Source organism: Ursus americanus, chromosome 10 (assembly GCF_024610735.1).
Source record: "Ursus americanus isolate L20-20 chromosome 10, mUrsAme1.1.p, whole genome shotgun sequence".
NCBI lineage: Eukaryota > Metazoa > Chordata > Mammalia > Carnivora > Ursidae > Ursus > Ursus americanus.
In genome coordinates this window covers 70,790,306-70,816,030 of record NC_142136.1, presented here as the reverse complement: position 1 = coordinate 70,816,030, position 25,725 = coordinate 70,790,306, and the positions used below count along the sequence as shown (strand labels likewise).

At 43.3% G+C, this 25,725-nt stretch overlaps 1 protein-coding gene across 2 annotated transcripts in view; it reads right to left on the bottom strand.

Moving 5' to 3' along the window:
* FLT3 (fms related receptor tyrosine kinase 3) overlaps window positions 1–25,725 on the bottom strand; it is a 75,690-nt gene that overhangs the window by 13,228 nt on the left and 36,737 nt on the right. For both annotated transcript variants that reach the window (XM_045797047.2, XM_045797046.2), the window contains exons 5-19: window positions 22,765–22,894; window positions 20,903–21,030; window positions 20,442–20,581; window positions 20,191–20,344; window positions 19,019–19,187; window positions 12,671–12,774; window positions 11,807–11,915; window positions 11,108–11,286; window positions 10,199–10,305; window positions 9,980–10,112; window positions 9,786–9,890; window positions 5,889–5,999; window positions 4,812–4,965; window positions 2,880–2,962; window positions 1,926–2,053 (exon numbers count right to left, since the gene is read on the bottom strand). In XM_045797047.2, the coding sequence (XP_045653003.2) occupies window positions 1,926–2,053; window positions 2,880–2,962; window positions 4,812–4,965; window positions 5,889–5,999; window positions 9,786–9,890; window positions 9,980–10,112; window positions 10,199–10,305; window positions 11,108–11,286; window positions 11,807–11,915; window positions 12,671–12,774; window positions 19,019–19,187; window positions 20,191–20,344; window positions 20,442–20,581; window positions 20,903–21,030; window positions 22,765–22,894 (1,934 nt within the window). The remainder of the gene's footprint in view (window positions 1–1,925; window positions 2,054–2,879; window positions 2,963–4,811; window positions 4,966–5,888; window positions 6,000–9,785; window positions 9,891–9,979; window positions 10,113–10,198; window positions 10,306–11,107; window positions 11,287–11,806; window positions 11,916–12,670; window positions 12,775–19,018; window positions 19,188–20,190; window positions 20,345–20,441; window positions 20,582–20,902; window positions 21,031–22,764; window positions 22,895–25,725) is intronic.

Sequence of the window (25,725 nt, the reverse complement as noted above, 5' to 3'; positions counted from 1 at the left end):
AAGCCCAAAGGGGGAAAAAGCAGCGTCCCTTGGCCTCCAGTTGTGAGTAGTTTGCGTATTTATTTCACGACAGGCAGCAAACCAGACGATCGAGGTGGTGGCCCTCCAAGGTCTGTAAAGACACGCAAGCACTATTGTAGCCGAGTAGGTGAACTGTAGATAAAGCAACTACAGAGACACTTGAGAAAAGAGGAATCCAACAGCAGGCAGGGGAGATGAGGAGAAGAGTGTGCCTCAGAGAGAGGACTGGATAAAGAAGATGTGGTCTATATACACAATGGAACATTACTCAGCCGTCAAAAATTGAAATCTTGCCATTTGCAATGACGTGGATGGAACGAGAGGGTATTACGCTAAGTGAAATAAGTCCGTCAGAGAAAGACAACTATCATATGCTCTCACTCACAGGTGGAATTAAAGGAACACAACAGAGGATCATAGGGGAGGGAGGAAAAAATAAAACAAGATGAAATCGGAGAGGGAGACAAACCATAAGAGACTCTTAACTCTAGGAAACAAACAGGGTTGTTGGAGGAGAGGCAGGTGGGGGATGGGGTAACTGGGTGATGGGCATTAAGGAGGGCACATAATGGAATGAGCTCTTAGTGTTAGATAAGACTGATGACTCACTGAACTCTACCTCTGAAACTGATAATACACTATATGTTAATTAATAGAATTTTTTTAAAAAAGAATGTGATGAGGGGTGGGAGATGAGGGGTGGGAGAATATGATGAGACAGGAATTTTTTTTTTTAAGTGCTGAGCAAGGAGGCCCACATTCGGAAAAAGAAAAGGAAAGAAGGTAACGTGCACTTTCAACATCCATGAGGGAAAAGAAAACCCTTGAGATTCTAACTGGAGTTGTGTTAAACATACAGATTAACTTGGACAGAATTAGCTTTTCTAATAAACCCTGAATCTCTCCTACATGAACATGGTAGAGCTCATTTATTCATGCCTCTTTTTTGCCGTTTAATCATGTTTCATGTGGGTCTGGTTTATTTCTTGTGTTTATCTCAAGATGCTTCACAGGTTTGGTTGCTATTGTGACCATTTTTTTTCTATTCTTCAAAGTTGTTGATTTATTTCATGTTAATCTTTTTTTAAGTTGAGATATACCTGACCTATGACCATATGTTAGAGAAAGCAATTAAAAAAAATACAGTTGAAATGATTTTCTCCAAATTCAGGGAGAAGGAGGAGAGAGGAGGCAAAGGGAGGGACATGGAGGAAAGAGGGAGAAAGAGAAGCAAAGATTCAAAGGAAAAAGAGGACAGAAGAGTGTGGGAAACACACAGAAGGTAACAGAACATAAGACGTTGTGGACAGAAAGCAGCTAGAGGAATGACTTTCATCAGCTCACAGGCAGGAGACGCTTGAAATGTCCAAGAACAGGGCTGAAAGACAATTATAGAAAGAATGCAACATTGAGGTAGAAACCATGGTTTGAGGCAGGCTCCACAGCCCTCACATCACAGCCCTGTGGATCTGGGATTAGCATCGGGGGAGGCAGCAGGTGCACAAGGATCCTGCTAGCCCACCCCTCTTGCCAGGGGTCAAGCACACTGTGTTTGAGGCCCCGCTTACCTAGGGTCAAATGCCCATGCGCAGGGCACTGGCCGTCCAAGGAAGGTCTGATACTGCACGCCTCGCTTTGCTTTTCTATCTGGAACCTCAGGGGACTTTGGACCGCCTGGGAGGGCTTTGATAACCATTATCTAGTAAGGGATCTCAGGCCTTCCCCCTGTAATTCACCCAGGGCTGGTGTGATGAATGTTCTAGGTGGTTCCAACAGTGAAGATGGTGGATGGCGGGGGAGACAGACTTTAAGAGATACAAGTTAAAATAAGAAAAAGGAAAGCACATCTCATTTCCAAAATTATCTTGTTGCTGCTGTTAGTTTCTCCTTCAAAAGGGGCTTACCGACTTAAATTCCAGAAATTCCATTCCTTTGGCAACTTGGTAGGCAAAGCAAAGAAGGTCTTCAAATGTCAGCACATTCAAGTCCTCTTCTTCCTCCAGCCTTTTTTGGTTTTCATATTCAGTTTCATCTGTAAAACAAAACTGGTCCTCATGCTTGCCCCAAGTCTAGAGGTCGCCCCATTCCATCTCCATGGGGAGGTTATCAAAGCCACAATGAGGAGGGGCGCCCAGCCTACAAAGGAAGCTCCCACCTCATTTTCCCAGTAGCACTGGGGCTAACGCATTCACGCTAAACCTGTGGGCTCTGAAGGCTCAGCCAAAGCTTCCTTTTGGTTAGGGGGCGACCTCGCCAGCTGCTTTGGTGACCGACGACCTCCTGATCAGTCAGGAGTTTCCGATCCTCCTCTTCTGTGCAACGTAGTTTTGTCACGTGGGAAAGTATTCACATTGTGCCACCACGTTTCGTGAACTGCATTGGGCACTTACTGTACTTCCACTTAATCCTACCGATGGTACTAGGACGAAAGTACTATTAGGCCCATTTTATAGATGACAAAATTGGGGCTCAGATGCTTACAGAAATTGTCCAAAGTCTTCCAGCCAGAAAGTAAAGGAACCCAAGGTTAACCCAACTTCTGTCTGATTTCAGAACTCATCATTTTTCCACTTATCGGTAATTGATGGCTCTAATTAATTTATGAGTTTATTTTTAAATTCAACCTGGCCAAATAAAATAGCCCTCAGTGTTTGTTAGTTGCATGCTGACATCAAATGCACAACATATAAACTGTTGGCTTTTCACTACCTTTAAAGCAAATATGTGTTAATAAAGCCTACAGGTGACATTAGCAAAGACAAACATGATTTGCATTTAGACACTTTTAAAAAAACAGCTAACAGAATTCCCGTATCTGTTTCTATTTTAGGGTACTACTGATTAGAATAAAATATTACCTTTGGATTGAAATGAATTCCCATTGAACCCTGAGATATGATCCAAGTCCTGGTGTATCTGAACTTCTCTTGAACCAGGCATACTATTAAAAAAATATATTTTGTTATTTATGTTCTTCTCCTGAGTAGACATTCTATTTAAAAAAATACAATTCATCAACGAAATGAACTCCAGTTACAAATGGGCTTTTAGATTAAAAGCACAGCATCCACTTGTCCATGTTTTTGCGTGTGTGGACATTAAAAACGTGTAGAATTGAGTTTGCCAAGTCTAACGAGGAGAGGAGTGATCCCCATTATCTGCACAGGGTCCCACAGTTCAAACAGGACCTCATTCAGTCCTTGCCGCAACTTGACAAGCTGGGCGTCGGAGTCACATTTTATAAAAGACTTGGTGAGATAAATGTGATTTGCTGAAATTACGAAGCTAACAAAATGTACAATTAGGACCCACACCTCTTCTGTTTCTAAAAACCCACTTCCCCTGTGAAAGTTCCTGTAATACAGATCTTCTATAAAGACCTGTGTTTCATCCTTCTTTTCTCAAGTTGGTCTTTGTAAATAAAGCGCATTTCCTTTTCCCGTGAAATTAATAAATAGTAATAACGAAACTCTCTTTTGTGGTGTATAACACAAAATCCTTCGCTGAGGAATTCTGTGTGCATTATACACAGACGATGATTCCATTTATTCCAGCATACAAGTTCACCCCAATTTACAATTTCCATATCTTTGAAACATGGCTTTATGCTTGCAGACCACAAACATTCCTAAGTCGCTTCACTGTATTTAATAGCCCAGAGACTAGAAAGAAGCCAAGGCCCTGCTGACCAGCATTAGCTGTTGCTAACTGTGGAGTTGCATGGATCACACCATCTGACTCATGAAGAGACCCTATTCTGGAGCACAGACGATGCCGCAGAATTTTCTGTTGTAGAATACGAACTAAGAAATGGCTGTGCAAGACAAGACTGGTGTGACAGGCATGAATTGGTTCTGGGCAACCACACAACGATGCCCACGGGGATCTCCACGGGGCCTCCCGGCTTTAAGACGCTAAGTCTCTGTGTCAGACCTTAGAAGCCCAAAGGCCTCAGCTGAAACCCACACGCTAGGAAAAACAAGGCTGGGATCTCGAATGCACCCTCCGAAAGTCCCTCAGTGAAGACAAGTCTCTAAAGACCGGCCGTTAGGATAGGGAGAGCTTTCACATGTGTGGAGGCAAGAGGCAGACACTGTGGCTTGAGGAATCGTTCTATGAAGAACGCCTGTGAATTCATTCAGAGAAAGGAGTTGCGTGATGTTCACGTAATTAGCGGGAAATTTCCAGGGATGAGGACGAGCATCCCACCGGACTCCTACAGCCCTCGTTTATGCATGCTAAAACAAAAAATCCTATCAGGACCGAAGATCACTCGGGCTCCCCACGGGTGGCAGAATGTACAGCACAGAGCCTAGAGACAAAGGTTACCGCTCCTTCATTTCATCCCCATCACATTATGTCAACTGATTCTAATTTTTGAAAATCCAGTTTATGAGTTCAGAGCTCTTTTGCACCAAACTCCCAAGACCTGAACTACTCTCTAGAAATATGTCAAGGACTTTGGGAAAAGTGTTCATTCTTTCTACCGATTCCTATGTGTCATCCAGGAGAGCTGAAAGACTAAATAATGCACTCTTCCCCAAACTGAATATGTGTCCAGAGTGTGATTCAGGCACAGGTGGAGAGCCCCTGAAAGTGAAAGTCTCATTGTTCCAAATCAGCAGAGAAACTGGGGGGAAGATAAGTGACCTTTCTAGATCTTAGAGCCCACAGACCACACAATGCTGAACTATGGCCTTCAGAGACCGGCCAGTGTGGGGTGTTTAACCATCATACTGGGGCTGTGTTCTGCAATGTATAATTGTGAAACCCTGGCCCGCTTCTCTTACCTGGAATTTGGTTGTGATTGGAAAGTGGGGTAAAAACTGAAATTGTGTTCCTTGAAAATCTCTGTCCATGTCCTGTGAAATTTTTCTCTTTTATTTCTTAGATAGTTGAGAAGATCACCATAGCAACAATATTCAAAAATCAAGTAAATTGGTCCTGAAAGAGAATTTTCATTATAGGTATACAAATTCCAAATAATTCATTATAGGTATACAAATCCCAAATAATTCTTTCAGATGTCTGTGTAGCAGACAGCATCATCTATGAGAGCCTACTTCTCCCCTGACTTTGAGAGAGTACAGCTTTTTCTGATTTTCTCTCTTCTTATGCTTTACACTCAATTTTGGCTTTTGGCTCTACCTCCTTTGGAAAGCAGCATCTTCCTGCCTTCCACCTGGGCCCCTGTTGTCCCTTGCCTCACCAATAACCACTGACCACTTGGATTCTCCAGTTTGCAACTGGAAATAATATGCCAGCTGCGTTGTGAGCCCTTGGCAAATCTATGCCGATCTGTTGTTTGCCTGAGGAGGGAGATACAGGTCACGAGTATCCTCCTGGGTCCATTTGCTCTTGTTCTCTTCTTTTTTGTCCCAGTCCCAGAAGGAATGATCCGCGAGCACATTTTTCTGGTATTTCTAAGCAGAAGTGAATCAGAGCGCATGCTCCAGTGAATGCTGGGAAAATGACGTTTGAAATCCTGCCTTCGCGGTGCCTTATTTGAAGCAACCCAAAGGCGGCCACGGCCAAGCTCTGTGGCCATTTTCCCCACTGCACTGAGGCCAGCCTCGCAGCCGAGGGAGACGCTCCATCTGAGCAGGTAGAGGGAGATACCACAACGTGTACCTTCAGTGCTGTCACTGTTGTTATGTAGGTTAGAATTATGAGGCATATCCCAGTACAGAGAGGCATTCTATTCTCCACACTGACCCATCTGATTGCAGGGTGCTCAGTGTCTAACTCCTCTTGGGTTTCGGGGCCCCTACTATGACTGAGGAAAGAGGGAAAATGGAGAACAAATGTCCTCTCTGTCTTCAGGCGAAAATATTTTTGATGAGATGTTTTGAGTAGGAATTGATTACCTGACAGTGTGCATGCCCCCAGCAGATTCACGATATTCTCGTGGTTTCCCAGGTGAGTCATCATTTTGAGTTCAGACATGAGAGCCTCTCTTTCAGAACTGTCTGCCTTTTCTGTCAATGGAAAAGCATGAAAAAATATAAAATGAAAGTGAAATAGGTATTTTAGATCACTTAACAAATGAAAACTTTCTTGAGTTCACAGCAGATTTGCATGAACATTTTAAAACACATAAAATAATACACAAATTTTGAATAATAAAAATGTCTTGTGCTTAAGATAGCATTTCAAAGATTGCAGTATAAAAGTTTAGTCTGATAATGTGCCTTTCTACTGGTTGTTCCTCTACTTACCAAAATAAAAATCTTTATAGCTGACCCTCAACATGAAAATAAGAGAAAGAAAGAAAGAAAGAAAGAAAGAAAGAAAGAAAGAAAGGAAGGAAGGAAGAAAGAAAGAAAGAAAGAAAGAAAGAAAGAAAGAAAGAAAGAAAGAAAGAAAGAAAGAAAGAATAGAAGGATACAGGGGCACCTGGATGGCTCAGTCTGCCTCTGGCTCATATCATGATCCCAGGGCCCTGGGATCGAGCCCCACATTGAGCTCCTTGCTCAGCAGGGAGCCTGCTTCTCCCTCTCCCACTCCCCCTGCTTGTGTTCCCTCTCTCGCTGTCTCTCTCTCTCTCTGTGTCAAATAAATGAATAAAATCTTTTTAAAATTTTTTTAAAAGAATAGAAATAGACATAGAAATAGATACAGATATATAGATATTAGTGGTATAGTACAGTAAGCCCATCATTTGTCTCTAGAATAAACTGTTATATATTCAAAAAAAAAAAGAAAAGAAAAAAAAATGAAATGCATGATTTTCCTCCACAGCAGAAGTTAATAAATATCCAGAAGGGAGAAACATAACTTTTTTTTTTTTTTGACTCTTGGATTTGTTGGACACAGAGAGATAAGATAGGAACGTTAGCGAGGTTGGCTCCAGCCTGTGGTCCTCAGGTCTAAAACCTTAAATTTGTCAATGGGTCCAATGGTGACAAGGTCAAAGAGACCAATTCCCACTAACCAAGTTCTCAAGAGACTCATTAATTGATCATGAGAAACATGCCTTCTCTCCCTGAAGATAAGTCTAGACAGCTTGGTAAATCGTGCTCATAATCTTGCTTAGAAGCATAGCATAAGGGTAGTTATTGATAAACTCAAAGGTCTCATGTCACTGAGACTGAGGTGTCCAGGCGATCGGGGCACCCCTGCCCAGGAGGGCGCTGGAGCCCGAGAGGTCAGGGCAGGGTCTTTGGACTTTCCACTCCAGGCACCAGGCACCCACTCCTCTGTTAATGTATTCTTTCTTATAGACATAGTAACTTTTCTTTACATCAATGAAGACTTGATTTCCAGGTGTCATTATTTTGTCTTAAAAGACACCTAGCCTTTATGCTAACTTTTCCAGATCACTGATCCATTTATTTTGCCTTAGTGAGCTCTTGGGAGTACCCTTACTACCAACATCTTGGCATGGGAGTGAGATTCTTCACCGTGAGTGCTATGACCCAATAGTATGGGTCATGTCTATGATGCACTAGTATGGGTCATGTTGTCTGCTGTTTCATCTTTCATCCAGGTCCATGGCTTTCAAATGTTCATGTCTTGTTCCTCACAACCAAAATAATATATTTTATGATGTGCTTAACTTTCTGAAAGCATTTTCATTACCTGACTTTCATTTATTCTTATCCATTCATTCACTGAACAAGTATTTATTGAATGCCTACGGTGTATGAGGCAATGTGCCAAGCAATGGGGAAATGAAAGATAGATAAGACACAGCCCCTGTCTTCTTGGAGTTTAGAGTCTCCTGGAAAAGGAAGACAAGTAAACAAGCAATTATAATGTAGTATGATAAATGCGAAGTGGCATATGAATGGAGGGGAGCTGGGGGGTCACACAAGAGGGACACCTAATGTAGCCGTGGAGAGGTGTGGAAGGAGACACTAAGTGCCTGTGCTGAGACCCGAGGAAAACTAAGAGTTAGCCAAGTGAATTTACAGTGGGAAGGGAGAGAGAACATTCCATACTGAATACAGAAAACACAGTAAACAGATACAAGCCCTGTCCTCATGAGGCTTACAGACTAATGTGGCAGATAAGACATTAATGGGATAATTAAGCAAATATGTCATTCCAACTGTAATAAATGGCATGGGAAAGAAGCCTACGGAGAGCTAAGAGAGCACAGGGCAAGGAACTTGATGCCTTCTGTGGTGTGAGGGAAGGCTTCCCTGGGGAAGTGATATTTGTGCTGAGGTCTAAAGGAGGAGTGGGAGAGAACTACATGAAAGGGGAAGGGTGAGCAGAGGGATCGGCTTGCACAAAGGCCCTGGGATGGGAGGGAGCGTGGAGCTCTGGAGGAACTGAAAGACCAGTGTGCTGCTGTGCTGAGTGGGAGGTGGGGAGGTGGGAAGGTAGGGAGGTACGCAGCCAGATCGCGCAGGGCTGTGTAGACGGCTTCACGAGTCATCAAAAGCACCTGGCAACGTTGAGTAGGAAAATGACCCGCTTTGCGTTTCATCATCGTCACTTGGGCTTCAATATCGAGAATCCAAAAGGAGGTGAGAGTGCATATAGGATATCTGCCTGGAAGGCTAGGGCAGCTGTTGGTTCAGGAGAGGTAGATTTGGGCAAGAGATGAAGAGAGGAACACCAAGCCGGGAACCTGAGAGGGATGGCCTGTAGGGTGCTAGAATGAAGACGGTTCCGGGTTTGCCTAACTGTGGCGAATGTGGCTAGTCACTGGTTCTTGTAATCAATCACGGACAAGGGAGCGCTGATGGAGGGCCAGGGTTGGAGGAGTTCGGTCTGAATTCGGGAAACTTTCGAGACACTCAAGCATCTGGACATACCCTGAGGCTCAGAAGGGAGGCGCGATTGTGAGAACCATTGGTACACGGGATAAAGCCATGGGTGTCATTGACACAGTCTGTGGCGAGCATGTGGAGTGAAAAGGGAAGGAGGCCCAGGAGCAAGACTTCAGGAACCCCACATAGAAAGCTGGGTAGAAGACGAGGAGCCAGCAAAGGACTGTGAAGCAGGCCGAAAGGGAGGAGGAAAAACAAAAGAATATGGTGACATGGAAACCAGAGGAAGAAAGCATTCAAAGGAGAGAACAGTCAGTTGTGCCAATTTATGCTGAAAATTCGAGCAGCATGAAGAATGAAAGATGCCCATTAGATTTAGTTTGTTGCAGGCTTCCTATCACCTCAGCAAAACCCAACTGGGGCGCTCTGGCTGAGTGAGTGATGCTGAGGGGAGGCATGGCGGCAGAGGTCAGGTGGGAGGGCATGAAGCCACGAGTGGGAAGTGAGAATACAGAGGGCTTCAATTTGTTCTTCCACCCAGAGTCTGTGTCAAAATGTGAGAAACAACATCTGCCTGTAGTAACTGTACCCCCCGATATTGAAGCCGGAAACACTCAACAAAGCCAGAAGGGGAAGAAGAGGTGGAGTTTTGCGTTCATGACTTGTATTTGATATTCACAACTTGGTTGAACCGAACCCCAACTCAGTCCCCTTTTAGCCTTGAAGCATGGCAAGCAGTAACATTAAAAATGATGGAAAAGAGTAGACGAGGAGGCAGGAGACCATGCCTCCATTTTTGTGCACTGTGTGGACATCATTCCACTTTACTGTACCTTTTTTTTAAAGATTTTATTTATTTATTTGAAAGAGAGAGACAGAGATAGCGACAGAGAGCACAAGCAGGGAGGAGGGGGAGAAGCAGGCTCCCCGCTGAGCAGGGAGCCTGATGCAGGGCTCGATCCCAGGACTCTGGGATCACGACCCGAGCTGAAGGCAGATGCTTAACCGACTGAGCCACCCAGGGGCCCCACTTGACTGTACCTTTCAGCATTTTGACTGCCACCTGGATTGAGACTCCTGTTTTACTAATTCCATAAGCTGTTGCATTCATCACTTTTCCGAAAGCACCCGATCCTAGTACTTTCCCTGCAAGACAAATGGTGAGTGAGGGTATGTTAGAGATTTTCCAATAGAAAGGAAATGCTACAGAAACATTGGAGCCATTCCATTCTTACCAAATTCTAAGTTTTCTCTTGGAAACTCCCATTTGAGATCATATTCATATTCTCTGAAATCAATGTAGAAGTACTCATTATCCAAAGAGCCGGTCACCTGCACCATTTGCAGCTGGCTCTCATACCTAAATTGCTTCAGAGACAAAATAATGGGTCCATTAGCAACAGGCAGTCCCTCAGAAAAGGGAAACAGGGATGAATTTTTACCTTTGCTTTTACCTTTTTGTACTTGTGACAAATTAGCATGGTTAGAATGGCAATGAAGGGAAGACAAAGCCCGACTGTTGCATAGAAGGAGATGTTGTCTTGGATGAAAGGGAAGGGCCCTGCAAGGCAAGAGTGTCACTGAGTACTGAACCTATGTTCCTGGTTGATGGAGTGGAATCTCCTTATCGTCTCTCACCTCCTGTTTGAGAAACCATCATTTGCAGTCCTTGCAAGCACTTGACACATGCTCACCTCCCCATGGAAAATCAGGCCATGTTCATCTAAAGGACAAGTTCCCTTCCTAGAAAATTCTGAATGATTTTGACCCTAGTTTTACAAATCGCTTACTAGGGTTATACAAATGACACCTAGTTAAACCATGGGATATATAAGTCAGATAAAAAAAAGAAGAGAGAGAAGTTTGTCCTCTCCTGACGAAGGTATCGTATGACCGCGAAGTTCGTTTGGGATGCTGGGGATTCTCACCTCTCAGTATAGGCGGGGAGTTTTCTGACTTGTTTAAGTATGGGGGGTTCTAAAAAACAAACTCAAAACTATAAAACACAGGCTAAAGGAACAGGAGATTAACCAAGAGGGAAAATGGTAGAGACCCCAAATTACTGAATCAGTTTCTCTCGAATTGGCTCTTTCAGTAGATACTTCCTGTTCTGGGGGTTTATCGTTCTACCTCCATCCCTGAAACGCGTGAGTCACACTCATGTAAGTAGAAGTCACTCTGCCCCTGAATTGCAAAATTGCATATGTTCAGTGGGGATTCTTGCCTGACTCAAGAGCCTTCTTGTCTCACACACCGAACCTACACGCTCTGGTGAAATTCCCCAAATAAAAGCCAGTGGCGGGGACGGCCTTCCAGTGGGGAATTCCTGGAGGTGGTACGTTGCGACAGCAGCTGATGGATACCTGACGAGTTTAAAAGGATTGTTTCACAAGATGTGCCAAGGGAATTGTAGGCACAGCACTTCACCAGGAATCCCTTCATGGCCTCACTCATGTTAAGGGTGCTGCTCGATATCCACTGGCCGAACACTTTTCTGTTAGCCTTTATATTCCAAATTCCTTCTGTGATCTCCTCTGTGCAGCTGAAAAGAAATGCCAGACAGAGAAGTTAGGCAGGCGGGGCTGTTGTCAGATGAGAAGTTAGGGTTTGTCTAGGGAGCTTTGAAAGGGATTCGCTGTTATAAGTCATCAGAAACAGGGGGAATGAAGCATGAGAGACTATGGACTATGAGAAACAAACTGAGGGCCTCAGAGGGGAGGGAGTGGGGGAATGGGATAGACTGGTGATGGGTAGTAAGGAGGGCACGTGTTGCATGGTGCACTGGGTGTTATACGCAACTAATGAATCATCGAACTTTACATCAAAAACCAGGGCTGTACTGTGTGGTGACTAACATAATATAATAAAAAACATTAAAATAAAAAAAATAAGTCATCAGAAACAATCTGCAACCATTGAGAGTTATGGTTGACTCAGAAGGTAAATATTTTAAACACTTCATCCTTTCTTCTTAAACTGTATTCATGAGAAAGAGTCAACATGTCAGAGAGAGGGTGAGTTCTATGTTCTTCCAACGCAAGACACACCGATGTCCTCCTTACTTGGAAGACTTGTCTGAACACTTCTTCCAGGTCCAAGATGGTAAGGGGTAGCCGTCAGAGGAACACGAAGCCTGACTTGCTGACGTCTCGGCTAGCACCTGAGGTTTCCCTATAGAGAATAACACGGAAAATAAGCTCCTGTGGTACGGGACTTTCCAGAAACGGCGTCAGCGTTCACTTCATCGAGGCTGCCGGTCTGCTCCAGGCCGTTTGTGCCTCGGCGAGGGTGTATCATATGCAGGATGACTCAAGCCCTCTGGCTATTCCCTTTGCGTCCCTTGTATGGAATTTTCTGTCTAGGCAGCCCTACCACCCATCTGTGAAACACCACTTCTCCACCGCCAGGCCCCTCCTGTAGCAAGGCGAGATGTGCAACTCTGTGACCTCCGAGAATCAAAATGATTCTTAGCTTCAGGAGAAACCCCTACAGAAAGTCCAACGAAATGTACTCTCATCTTTTTATATCTTCTTCTTTTGAAGAAACAGAAATTACTAAGACAAACAAATGGCAAGTAATAGGACTTTTAGCTGTTCCCTAACATGACCTTTCAAGGTACCAAAGTCAATGAGACATTATACTAAAGTCTGTTCAGAGATGACATAGAAAATGTATCTTAGCTTCAAAGGAGGAACATGGAAGGAGATATGTAGATATCTATCTGTATCTATATCTATCTGTCTATAGACACAGATCCATATATAAATAAAGTCGGTAGAGTTGAAGTCAAATTTCAACACGTTTCAACATAAAAAAATAGCTTATAGCATCCCTTCTAAGCCATTACTTAGCTCTTTCTGGTCATAGTTAATACATACTGAAGGAGTTATTACATAAGAATGAAATTTCTCGATAATCGAACTTACTTCTTATGTTCAGCGTGAACATTTTTGTGAATTCGGCATCATCATTTTCTGCATGGAATATATATTCTCCTGGCTGGTGTTTATGGTTGCAAAACTTAGATATGCTGTTTGGAAAAGAATTAAAGACACACTTAGCCAGATTCTTATAGGAGACACTGAAATGAATGTCGGCATGCGTGGGAGTCTTCCTTGAGACTCTGACTCCCTGAAGTCCAGGGGACAAGGAGGTGTCTGTATGCTAGGCCCTTGCTACTCTAAGCGTGGTGCGGTCCACAGCTAAGTAACATCAGCATTGGTATTATCTAGGACCGTGTTTGAAATACAAAATTTCAGGTCCCACCCCAAACCTACCGACGGAGAGTCTGCATTTTTTTTTATTTATTTACTTGACAGAGAGACAGCCAGCGAGAGAAGGAACACAGGCAGGGGGGAGTGGGAGAGGAAGAAGCAGGCTCCCAGCGGAGGAGCCCGATGTGGGGCTCGATCCCAGAACACCAGGATCACGCCCTGAGCCGAAGGCAGACACTTAACGACTGCGTCACCCAGGCACCCCAAGAGTCTGCATTTTAAGATGATCTCCATGTGATTCATATGCACGTTAAAGGTTGAGAAACATTCCTGTAGGCTGGGCTTCCTAAAAGAGACAAGAACCTTCCTGCCCCTACTGTTCTATACATTCTGTACTCGTCTGACTTCCCAGATATATGGAAGAACCTCTATAGGGAGAGGAGCCCATGATCCCCCTGCTTCCTAAAAGGATGGCTCCCTGACATTGGTTCAAGGCAGGACCTATAACTGACTCTTGACTTTCATAGCAATTAACAGTGACGAGGGCTCAAATCCACTGCGTTTGTACAGAAATCTTCAGGTGGTTTCAGCAGGCTCCAGTATCTTCTTGGAGTGCTCATCAACCACTCAATGTATTTGGACATAGATAACTCAATCCTGGGGATTAGCCACCCTGCCTACCAGGTATATAGGATGCTGAATGTTAAAATAATGGGGAAATCAGGAAGATGCTGAAGATGGCTGAGCAGGAAAGGACCATCATGAGCAGTATTGTACTTTAGACGGATGCCAGGAGGAAAAGTTTACTGGAGAGAGGTCTGGAGGCAGTCACAGTAACACAGGAATTTATTCGTTCATTCATTCATTCACTCACTCATTCATTCATTCATTCTACTATCAGCGGTAGAATCTCCGTATTGGAGGAATCGGGGATACAACAGTGAGGTACAAGAGGTAAGTTTCTGTTCTCACAGAACTTTGCTTTGGTGGTGAAGGTAGACGAGCAGCTCCAGTAGAGTGTGGGAAGTCTGGTGAGAGCGGAAGTAAAAGTTCAGATTTGAGAATTCAGAGCACGCAAACACAAGTGCTGTCTAAGGCAGGGAAAATAGGAACGGACTGGAAAGAGCGAACCCAAGAGGCACCAGGAAAAAAGAACTAGAAGTGCTGTGGTGGGTGTGGAAGAGGGAGAGAGCAGAATCCCTGCTGATCTTGAAGATTCAACACCCGGATTTGACAACTGACTGACAGAGCAGCTTTGGAGCCCATGTTTATTCGACACCAGTGTTCTGTGCCCTTAACTCCAGAGCTAAAGGGTAATTCTTCTTTTTTTTTTTAAAGATTTTTTATTTACTTATTTGACAGAGAGAGAGAAAGGGAGAGAACAAGCAGGGGGAGCAGCAGGCAGAGGGAGAGGGAGAAGCAGGCTCCCCGCTGAGCAGGGAAGCCTGATGTGGGACTTGATCCCAGGACCCTAGAACTATATGACCTGAGCCGAAGGCAGCTGCTTAACCGACTGAGCCACCCAGGTGCCCTGCTAAAGGGTAATTCTGACTTTGTGTAGTGATAAGGGAATTTATTTCTCTGACCTATCGAAGTGAGCGTTTAACAAGTGTTTTGTTTGCCCTGTTTGCTTGTTTGTTTGCCCTGTTAACAGCAAGAAGGCTGAAGTAGAAAGTGGAATTTCTTATCCTGACCTACTTCTGGAAAACAAGGAAATGGTTGGTGCAGTGGAAGTGGTGGAAAGATGGGGAAACGCACCATTGTAACACTAGGGAGAAAAGTCAATGTAACTACTTGTGAGTCACAAGGCAGAGTTTAAGTGGCCCAAGAAGGGAAAGATGCGTGCTTCTAAAAGGGAAAACATTAATTCTCCCTGGACGATAGTTCAAGACTCTAAAGTAAGAAGAAAGGAGATAAAAAAGCAGCCAGTGTGGCTGGCCCGGCACCCTGCCAAAAGCACCAATCAATTGGATGGAAGAAGAAACTACCAGTACAGTTTGTGGTTATCATCAGACCAAAGCAAAATGTTTTATACACTTTTTCTCTCCTAAGTCTTTTGTGCTGTCTTAATGGAGTATGATTTGCCATGGGATAGATGAGAGAGCTTCTGAAATGTTCTCACTCTTCCAGGTAGGAAATGGGTCACATACATAGCCTGAACACAAAGCCAAATACCCAGGTCCTTTTAAACTGCCTGGGCCCCCGTCCCACCCCTTTGAGGACAGGTAACCCTAGCAATAGCAACAACTGTGTCGCTGAACCTCCCCTGGGAATTCCAAGGGGACTAATCAACTAGGTGATCGGGAGATTCAAAACTTCCTCTTTCCCCTTAGGGTTTTTCTAAAAATGGCCAGCTGGCACGAGACGGGAGATCAGGACATTGGAGTTTACAGTGAAATAATATCTTGGGGACTAACACGTATTCTCATTACAACCATGCAAAGGGGTTTCTCCTCGGCATAACCGAAATGCAGGTCCTCTACTTTCTGTGTAGTGCCTGGAGCGGAGGCGCCGAGGAAGGGCAGGCTCTTTGCAGAGGCTCAGGGAGTACTTCTGCTATAAAATGAAGAATGCTTTATTCAAAGAGCAAGGGATTGTTGAAGTCAAATCAGCATGCAGAGACTAATAAAGCATGCACTGGGGAAGCTGAGAGCTTCTGAAACTGGAGAGCAAAGAGCTGACGGGACTGGAGCTGGCTTTACACAGCGCTGAGCGCCATCCCATCAGGAAGCCAGCCATTCCGTCTCCCGCAGAATGCACCTGCGGCGGGGCTGGGGGACCACGGCCAGGCCGAAGTTGGATCTGATCTGTACGAACTTCTGTCTTGAGTTAGATAAAGATAGGAGGTGGGAGGAAGGCCCTGAGGATTTCGTATTACTCTGTATAATACCATGCTCGCTTTTATTTTATTTCAGGGGAGTCAGCAAGCTTGGGGCAATAGAACCATTAAACCCTGACGAACAAAGCATGGCACATCTCATCAGGAGGCACCCTTTATATCTAAATAACCAAAGAAATTGCTTGCATTTTTGTTTTCTTACACACTGGGTGTGGGACTTTTACACTTTTGAAATGAGTTGGTGTCCAGGGCCAGTAGAGTGAGGTGGTCAAAAACCTAGGCTCTGAAGTCAACTGTTTTTGCTAGAATCCCAACTCTGCCATTGCCCAGTGGTGTGACCTTGGGCAAGTCACTTAACCTCTCTGGACCTCCTCGTCTGTAAAATGAAGACAGTAGTAGTATTGACCTCATGTGGTTGTGGAAGGAGAACGTTGTGTTACATTGTAATTAAATAGTTTTGTGTGATATGTCTTTAATGGTGCCCAGCTCACATATTGAACACAATATACGTGTTAGATTATCATTACTAGGAGGCTTATTAAGTCCGGTAATCATCTTGAATATAAAAGAAATTTAGAAACTTTACTGTGGCGTATACTGTCAGTGAGAAAATCACATTAAAACAAAAACAAAGATGCAAAGAAAAAAAAAAACTAAAGCAAATGCCCATTAACAGGAGTCAGTCAAAACAAAATGGTCAAAAAAGTGGAACACTGTGCAGCTATTAAGATGATAATGTAAATAAGGTAAGATATAATATACTTATTACTATAGAGAGATGCTCATGATATATTTTAAATAAAAAATCAGGTTACAAATGGCAAAATTAATGTCATATTTGTACAAAAACCTGTATTTATATGTTCCTATCATGGTGGTTACATAGAAAGAGTCTGAAATAGAATCTCTAGAGGTTGAGTTATTGGTATTATTTCTATTTTTTTTAAGGCAATTTCAGAAAACAAGAGTAAAGGAAGGGTACTGACTTTGCCCCATGTGGGCAAATAACAGCCTGTTTCCATCTTTCAAAAAATGGAATTATGGGTATTAAATGAGATACTCCACATACGGGACGTGCACATTGTCTGGTATGTGGTCAGAGTTTAAAGAAGTTTGCTTCGCTCTCAGTGAGCAGGGTCTTTGGGAGAAAGGAACAGCCCCGCTGCCCCAAACAGCAGCAGGGCTTGCTGGGGGCTCCTGGTGCTTCACCGAACCCACACGACTTTTCCCTCCTTTCTATATGAGTTCAAGGCCCATCTCTTTCCAGAAAAAAAAAAATCCACCCAAAGAGGCCCTATACACTTCTGCAATTACATATCATGTATTGATTTGAGAGCCTTCTCTTCTGTTAGTCTGTTCTTGAGAAGGACAGCATCTCACCGCCCAGAACTCACATGACCACCTCACTGCTGATTCCCATAAGCGCTCCGTTAATGCTCGGTGTGTGCAGAACTCCAGGCTACGAGTGTTGGAAAATGAAATACTCCAGGGAAAAGAAAAACACAGGGATCGGGCAAGCTAAGGAGACTCTTTCAGAAGGAATCACTAAATAATTCTAACATCTTAAGGTTTGGGTTTTTTTTTTTTTTTAAACACGAAACTGGGAAAAGCTAAGGCAGATTCAGCATTTCTAAGTAAGTCTCCAGGGACAGGACAGCAACAGATGAATAGCCTAGGACCTCTTCTTGAGATGAAGACATCAGGGCTGCTAGAAAATTACAGTGGGATAAAATGTCAACAAAACGGCCAGCCCTCACACTTGGGGTGTGATGTTTGAGGAAGTAAATAGGAGAAACGAAGCTGTGAAGGTGGGGAAGCTGAGACTTCTGGCACACACACTATGACCACACCATAGCCTTTTTTCACGAGGAGGGTTCCTGCCCGGGCCTTTCAGTTACAGCTACAAAAGCTCCTGTCGCTCTGCTTAGAAAGTCGTCTGCAGCAAACTGATTAAAATGTGGTCCTTCAGGGGCGCCTGGGTGCTCAGTCGTTAAGCGTCTGCCTTCGGCTCAGGGCGTGATCCCAGCGTTCTGGGATCGAGCCCCACATCAGGCTCCTCCGCTATGAGCCTGCTTCTTCCTCTCCCACTCCCCCTGCTTGTGTTCCCTCTCTCACTGGCTGTCTCTCTGTCAAATAAATAAATAAAATCTTTAAAAAAAAAAAAGAAAAATAAGTAAAAAGTAATCATTGATTTTATTTAACTTGATATATCTAAAATACTCTGATTTAACGTACGATCAGTATAAAAACTGAGATATTTTACAGTCTATTTTTTTCACACTAAGTCTTCAAAATCTAGTGTGTATTTTACAGTCACGGCACATCTCAATCTGGACTAGCCCGTTTCAAGTACTCAACAGCCATACGTGGCTGGTAGCTGGCAAGCAGACTAGACCTGGGATAGGAATCACCAGAGGGGATGAAAAATGTAGAATCTGGGCATTTTGCCCCAATTATTGAGCATGTCTAGAATGGGAGCCAGGAATCCATGTTTTTAACATTTGCCCAGATGATTCCTATGGAAGTGGTTTATGGATCAGATGTCAGGAAACGACTAGAACACTGACTTGCTTGAGAGATGACAAGTGCCTTTCAGGCGCTCAGAGTCTAGCATGAAATCAGGTTACATAGGACTACGTTTAAGAGGTAAGAGGTGTCATAACTATAGAAAACACAAGAAAAAAAGTTGTTTTCTGTTTTCCAAAGAGGGAACGAAGTGTTTCTTCCAGAGGACAATCTTGAACACAGCCGTACAAATCCCCAGGAAAATGAAATTTTCCTTCAGCATTCATTCTTAGGCTATTTCTGCATTTACATTTTTGAAAAGTTAAATCAATACGCTTATAGGTAATGTTTTGCTGTTTTTAAGGGGTTTTACTTCCTCAATCATCTGCGTATGTACAAGGGAGATTCTGTATACTGAAGCACAGTACTCTCAAATAGGAAGTAACGATCTAGTGACTCAGAAAATGCCACGGAACCATCCTCAAACTCACAGGATTCTTTCTGGGTTTTGTGCAGTGGGTTACACTATTTGAACTGATGAGAAGACTATTACAATGGCCTCATCTCTGCTTTTTCTTTTCTTGTCTTCCAAGTCAACTCAATAAAATATAAACTCGTAATACGAAACTGCTCTTCTGGGGGCAAGAAGGAGGGTTGCGGCACCAGGGTTACGGCACCTTAAGCCTGGTCAGCCCCCCAGCTCTTTGTTGGCTTACCTGTACCCATCATCAAGGCCACTCTGCTCACAAGGAAACGATTTTCGAGAGAAGGTCCATGTACATCTGATTTGTGGGTACGCTTTAAACCTGACAGAAAAACAAAACTCTTCATACTGATCAATCTCATAATCTTCATTTGATTTGGAAGCGTTTATAAATCCCTTTTCTGTAAAAAAAAAAAAAGAGTACATTTATAAATTAGATGGGATTCATACAGACATACATTGAAAAGATACAATAAATGTTTATTCATCAGTTTAACATAAGAAAACTCTGATGTGGGCATGCCGCAGGTCAGAATTGATAATCTGACAAGAAAAACAGAAGTCCTATCCCCAGTTATAAGTCTGGGTTCCTCACCTTCTGCAGTCAAGAGTCCTCTAAGAATTGGATGTAAATAATTGACTTCTTTCGCAAAGAAATGTATATAAAATCAACCTCCAGATTTTGTGGACAATTTCAAGAGATCGAAGGGCTCCCCCAGCCCAGCCAAGCACGTCCACACGGGGGATCCGACGGACAGAATTTGGAAGCCCTCTACTGAGTCACAACAGCTCTCGGTGACTGACGCATCCCACATAAAACCATCTCGGGCACAACTAGAACAATCCAGCCAGCAGTATTCACCCGGTTTCTTTATGGAGCACTTCTTTATTAGTTTGCAATGACAATCACTTCGTTTCCTAGCATTTTCAGTACGGCTGGTCTGAGATTTCTTAAGTGTGGTTATTTTCCAATCCTACGCAGCCCCCCAATTTCCGTGCATGTAAGTGCTTGTCCCTTCTGTCATTGCCTTGGTTCTCAGAATGAGTATTTATCAAGTGCCTATTTTGCGTCAGGCTCTCTACCAGGTTCTGGGACCCCAAGGATAGAAGGGATTATTCCTGTCCTAGGAAACTTAGTCTCTTGGTAGACAAGAACCCGCCAACAGATGGGCACATTAAAATGACAATGCAAAGACCCCGCAAAGACAGTGGCATTCAAGCGAGCACGGCTCAAGTGGAAAGGAAGGGCGGAGGCAGCTTCTATTTACAAAACTGTGCTATTTCAGTCTGTTCTCAGCTTTGATACCAACGTCTACCGGCATCAGCATTTGCAGTACCTACCTCCCGGTCCACACTAAAGCAACCGAAAGCATCAGTAAAGATTGCGTGAGCAGCCTGCTTTACCTAGGATGGTAACCAAAGCTGATTTACTGGGATGCTCTGAGGAGGAACAGGTGTAATAGCCGGTGTCGTTCCTTCCCACGGATGTTACGAAAGCAAACAGGACCCGTATCATAGTTCTGTTTGTGGAGTAGGTACTCATCTCAAAGTAGCGGCCCTAGATTTTAATACAACAGAGTCTGAATTTAATGACTTCAACCCATACTCTGCGTCCATTGTTTCTGCAGTTCCAGAATGCAAACTCGGCACATTACCTCTTCCAGGGCTTTATTTTCTAGCTCCCAGCTGAGTCCGAATCCGTGGTTTACATGAACGGCTTTGCACCTTATCCACAAGGGTTCCCCTACTTTCAGAAATAACTGTGGCGGTGTGGTCTGAGGCGTCTGATTTAGATCTGGGAGGACGAAAACATCCCGAGTGAGAAAACAAGGTGATTTCCCCCCCGCCTCATTGCAAAATACTTCCCGAACATTCTGAAGAACAAAGATTGTACCGTCATCTCAAATGTTAGGAGCTGCTTGGATAGAAGAATCCTTTAGAGACTGTCTATCCTTTCATAAAGAAATCAGCAGCTCCAGAATCCGAAATTTCTAAGTGGCATAAAGAACTATGGCAGCTCTGAAGGTGAGTGATGACCTAAGCAGTCACTGTGAGTCTCGGGTTTTTCCTCGGGAATAGTCACTGGAAAGAGAAGAAGCCCAGCTCATGGTCCTACCTATTGTGAACAGCTTGGTACACTCCCTGCCCAGCTCGTTTCTTGCACAGCACCTTATGTCTGTTCCAAACAGCTCATGAAGCACACTTCCCTCCTTTGTAACAACAGCGGGACTCTCCCCTTTACAGCTGCAATCAGAAAAAAAGAGCCATCTAACCAAACACCTTTTAAAATTACAAATGAAAGTGTGGGAGAAAAACAAAGTGAAAGGTTCTAGAGCCTGTTTAAGAAAAAGGAACGGGGTCTAAAGGTATACCGAAATCTAAGGTTTCTAATGAGTGAGTCATTATCTCAACGAATTAGAATAACACTAAAAAACCCAAAAAACTAGAATAACACTAGACAGAATTACATACTTTTTTTTCTCTTTTTTTCTTGTGAGCTCTAACCTCAGTGTGGGGCTCGAGCTTATCACAGGAGATCAGCTGTCCCACAGTCTCCGGACTGAGCCAGCCAGGAACCTCAAATCACATACATTTTATGTAAGTTTAAGTTTGGGGGGGTTTGGTGACCTCTTTTGTTGTTGTTGTTTAGAGAGAGAGAGAGAAAATGAATGGAGAAAGGAGACGGAAAGAGGGAAAAAAGACAAGAGAAAGGGAAAAGCACCATTAGGTTTCAATACAGCTTAACAAGGTGAGCATCTTTTCTTTGAAGCCCAGAAGAGGACGAAGACGGAGAGGAAGAGAAGAAAGTAGCAGAAGTCACCCATCCGCAGAGCCCACGAGGAAGAGGTGAGGTGTGACTCAGGAGAGAAGTCAGAGGGTCTCAGGTACCCCTCACCACCACCCCCATCCCTTCACCCCCCTCTCCATCCCTTTACCACCACCCCACCCCCCACACACTCCGCCCACACCCCCACATCCCCCACCCTTCCTCAGACCCTCATCCCTCCTCAGCCCCCCACCCTCACGTCTTTCTTCCCACCGCCACCCCCTCCACCGTCTCACCACCTCCACCCGCTCCCTCTCTTCCGCGCCCCCACCCCCTCAGCTCTCACCATCACCCCTCAGCCCCCGCCCTCTCAGGCCCCCACTCCACCCCATCACCACCACCAGGGCCCCACTTGGCCCCACCTTACCCCCACCCTCACCTCCTCATCCTTAACCCCACGCCCTGACACCCCCTTTTCAGCATAAGGCAGACTTGGATTCCTCCCCGAGAGTTGCCCTAACCACTGTCCCTCCGAGAGCAGGGATTGATTTTGGAGCCTGTGGATGACCACCCCTCCCTTACCACTTTACTCAAATGTGTTCTTTTCTTTGTTGACATATCCTTCCTTCAGGGTAGTTTTTTCTTATTTTAAAACAACAATCATTGGGTTCTTGCAGAAAACTTGGAAAATACAGAAAAACCCAAAGAAAAGAATTTTAATTGTCCATATTCCTACCACTCTGAGATAACAGCTATTACTATTTTGGGGTGTACATTGCCCATCTTTTTCTCCTCCCTATACACACCTTACATACGCATCTATAGGTAACCCCTTCTTTTTCCTCTAAAATTTGTGATCACATTCCTATCACTTGGTAACCTAACTTTTTACTTTTTCTCCTTCTACTTAGTTCCATTTTTCACTAAAATTGTTTAGTCAATTTTACTTAGTTCAAGCTGCATGTCTTCTCATTTTGTGAGAACTTAGCTATGGCACGTATGGAAAACAAAAGTAAACATTTATAAGGTTCTGTCTGCCAGGCGCCAGCCATTGGAGGAACCTCACATGTATCGATTCATTTCCTCACTGTAGCGTTTCCCACCCCCATTCCGCCGATGAGCCGAATGATACATACAGTGTGATGTCAGCTCTATTAGAAAACGACCAAACAGTAAAGCAATCATAGCAACTACATCTATAAATGTCGTACCTTTCACTCTGTGAATCGCAGAACACCCATTCCACGGTCGGTTCTGGAATGCTCTCAGATATGCAGACCAGGGCGTCCTGATTTTCCATTTTTCTGAAGAAAGGTCTCCTTAATGTGTAAAGCAGTGTACCTAGAGTATCATAAATTATTAACATTTTAATATTTTAAAACTAATTGTCTTAGCCACCCCCTCAAAAGAAGAATTCTACATCACTAAGAAAATTTTAATATTTTATACCAGAGCAGAATCTTCTGCTCCCCTCCTTTCTAATATATTAAATTCAACTCTGGATGAAATGCCAACTTTAGCATTTGTCCTCTTAGCTCATTTCTTGGGGCATTTCATAAACCTACACACAAGTAAAGTTAAGTGGAGTGAGGTCTGGTAAAAATACAAATAGTGATTTGCATAGGAAAAAGAAAACTAGAAATAACATAAAGTTTAAAGCCCGTGTATTGAAGACTCAACTGGCTTCCCATGATTTTATCTAGAACTAGGCAGAAATACACTGATTTAAAAACACAGAAATACAGGAGGATAGAGTTAGAATTGGAACAGAATTGAGAGGTTCAGTTTGGCTTCCCATTCTTTTTGGACCATCACACCTCCCCCCTCCCCCCATCTTCTGCTCCCCGCAATGCTTAACATTACAAACTTCCACTTCTGCGTGGACCCCTCTAGCGACAGGAGTTCACTACCTCCCAGGCCAGGGTAGATCATTCCATTTTTCAAGAAACCTTTTCCTTTAAAAGAAAATTTCCCTGTTCTAAATTCCAATCTCTGGCCTTATAATTCATTTTGTTTAAAAATATTATGTAATACATATATATACTTATATGCACATAAAAGAATATGTGAAATGTAAATTTTGAAGCGTAATAATAAACAAATTCCCATAGGCCCATATCCAACTTAATAACTGGAATATTAATAAATATCTTCAAATCTACTTTTATGCTCCCCACCATCTCAACCCTAGGTAACCTTTATCCTGAATTTTGTGTTTATCATTCCTGTGCTTTTAAAAATATTTTCACCACACAGATGTGTGTCCCCAAACAATATATTGGTTTGCTTTGCTTGTTTCTGATCTTCAGAATATGGTATCCCTCAATATGTAGTCTTCCATAACTTCATTTTCTCATCCAACCTTATGTTGCTGATTCATCCTTGGTTTTGCATGTAGCTATACTATATTTGTTTTTTTACCACTACACAGTATTCCATCGGTGAATATATTACCATCTATTATTCCATTTTCTTGTAATGGACATTTGGCTTATTACCAGTCTGTTGCATTTACCGACAATGGCGCTATGAACGTTCTGTACATTTCTACTGAGGCAGGTGTGTAAGTTTCTTTAATATACCTAGGAGGGGACCTGCTGCTTTATGTGATATGAGCACCTTTCGCTTTACACACAGCGATAATCTGCTTTCCAAAGTGGTTGTACTGATTTAACTTATGCAGCAGGACATGAGATTTCCCGTTGTTCTGTCTACTCACTCTTAGTTTTCAGCAATCTAGTGGGTATAAAATGGTATCTCAGTGTGGTCTTTTTTTTTTTTTTTAAGATTTTATTTATTTATTTGACAGAGAGAGAGAGAGCACACAAGGAGGGGCAGGAGCAGAGGTAGAGGGAGAAGCAGGCTCCCTGCTGAGCAGGGAGCCCAACATGGGACTCGATCCCAGGACCCCAGGATCATGACGTGAGCCAAAGGCCGACGCTTAACTGACTGAGCCCACCCCCTCCAGGTCGCCCCTCTCAGTGTGGTCTTAATTTGGTTTTCTCACTTATTATTTTAACATATTTATTGACCATTTACGTTTCATGTTCTGAAAGTGAAATGCCCACTCATGTCTTTCGTTCATTTTTCTACTGTTTTTTTCTTACTGATTTATAGAAGCTCTTTACCTATTATGATTATTAATCCTTTGTTGATTATGTGAATATCTTTTTTCATTATGTGGTGATTTTTATTCTTTCCTGCAATTTCGGACCATTGGTCCCAACTCTACCCTCTGGAGCAATTTTTTTTTTAAGTGTAGCTTTACTTCCACATGAAAATCTTTCAGATATTGAAAATCGGAAACAAAGGTCAAGGGAGATAATTACCATCTACGGTGTTTTATTTTTATTATTATTTTTTAAATACTTTATTTATTTATCTATTGGAGAGAGAGAGAGAGGAGGAGAAAGATGGAGAGAGAGCAAGCCGGGGGAGGGAGAAGGACAAGTAGACTCCGAGCTGAGTGTGCAGTCCAACATAGGCCTGATCCACGACCCTGAGGTCATGACCCCAGCTAAAACCAAGAGTCAGTCACCCAACCAGCTGAGCCACTCAGGTGCCCCCTCGCCATCCAAGGTATTTTAACTAGTTAGGCCAGGTTCCTTGACTCATATGGCAGAAAAGTACATTACATTACACTGCCATCAGTCTCCTCCCTTCAAAAGATTTCCTTCTCTGTGCTAAACATTCTCAAGTCCTTCAGCTGTTAGAATTTAAGAAATTCCAAGTTCTTCACTATCTGATTGCTCTGTTTTGTCCATATCCATCTGAGAAGAATAATCATCCGTTCGTTTCCTGAACCTAGACATTCCATTCTCACAAACACTGCCCAGGTTCAGCTTTCCTTTTTTTTTTTTTTTTTTTTTTTTTTTTTTTTTTTTAGCAACCAGGCCTTAACTGCTGGTTACTGCTAACCTGTGGTTTGCTGGTAAACCCTTTCCTCTTTTTCGCATTGACTGTTGCCAACTCTCCCCCACCTGATTTTTTTTTAACCTCACCACCTAGAATGTTAAAAGCATGTTACAATTTACTTGAATAGTTGTTGTCATGTTTTTACACTATAAATCTTAAGTGAAAAGAAGATACCCTACATATAATAGAGACAACAGCAGACACCACTCATCTGACACAAATTCAACTCTAAACACTTGGCAAAAAAAGAAGGAAAG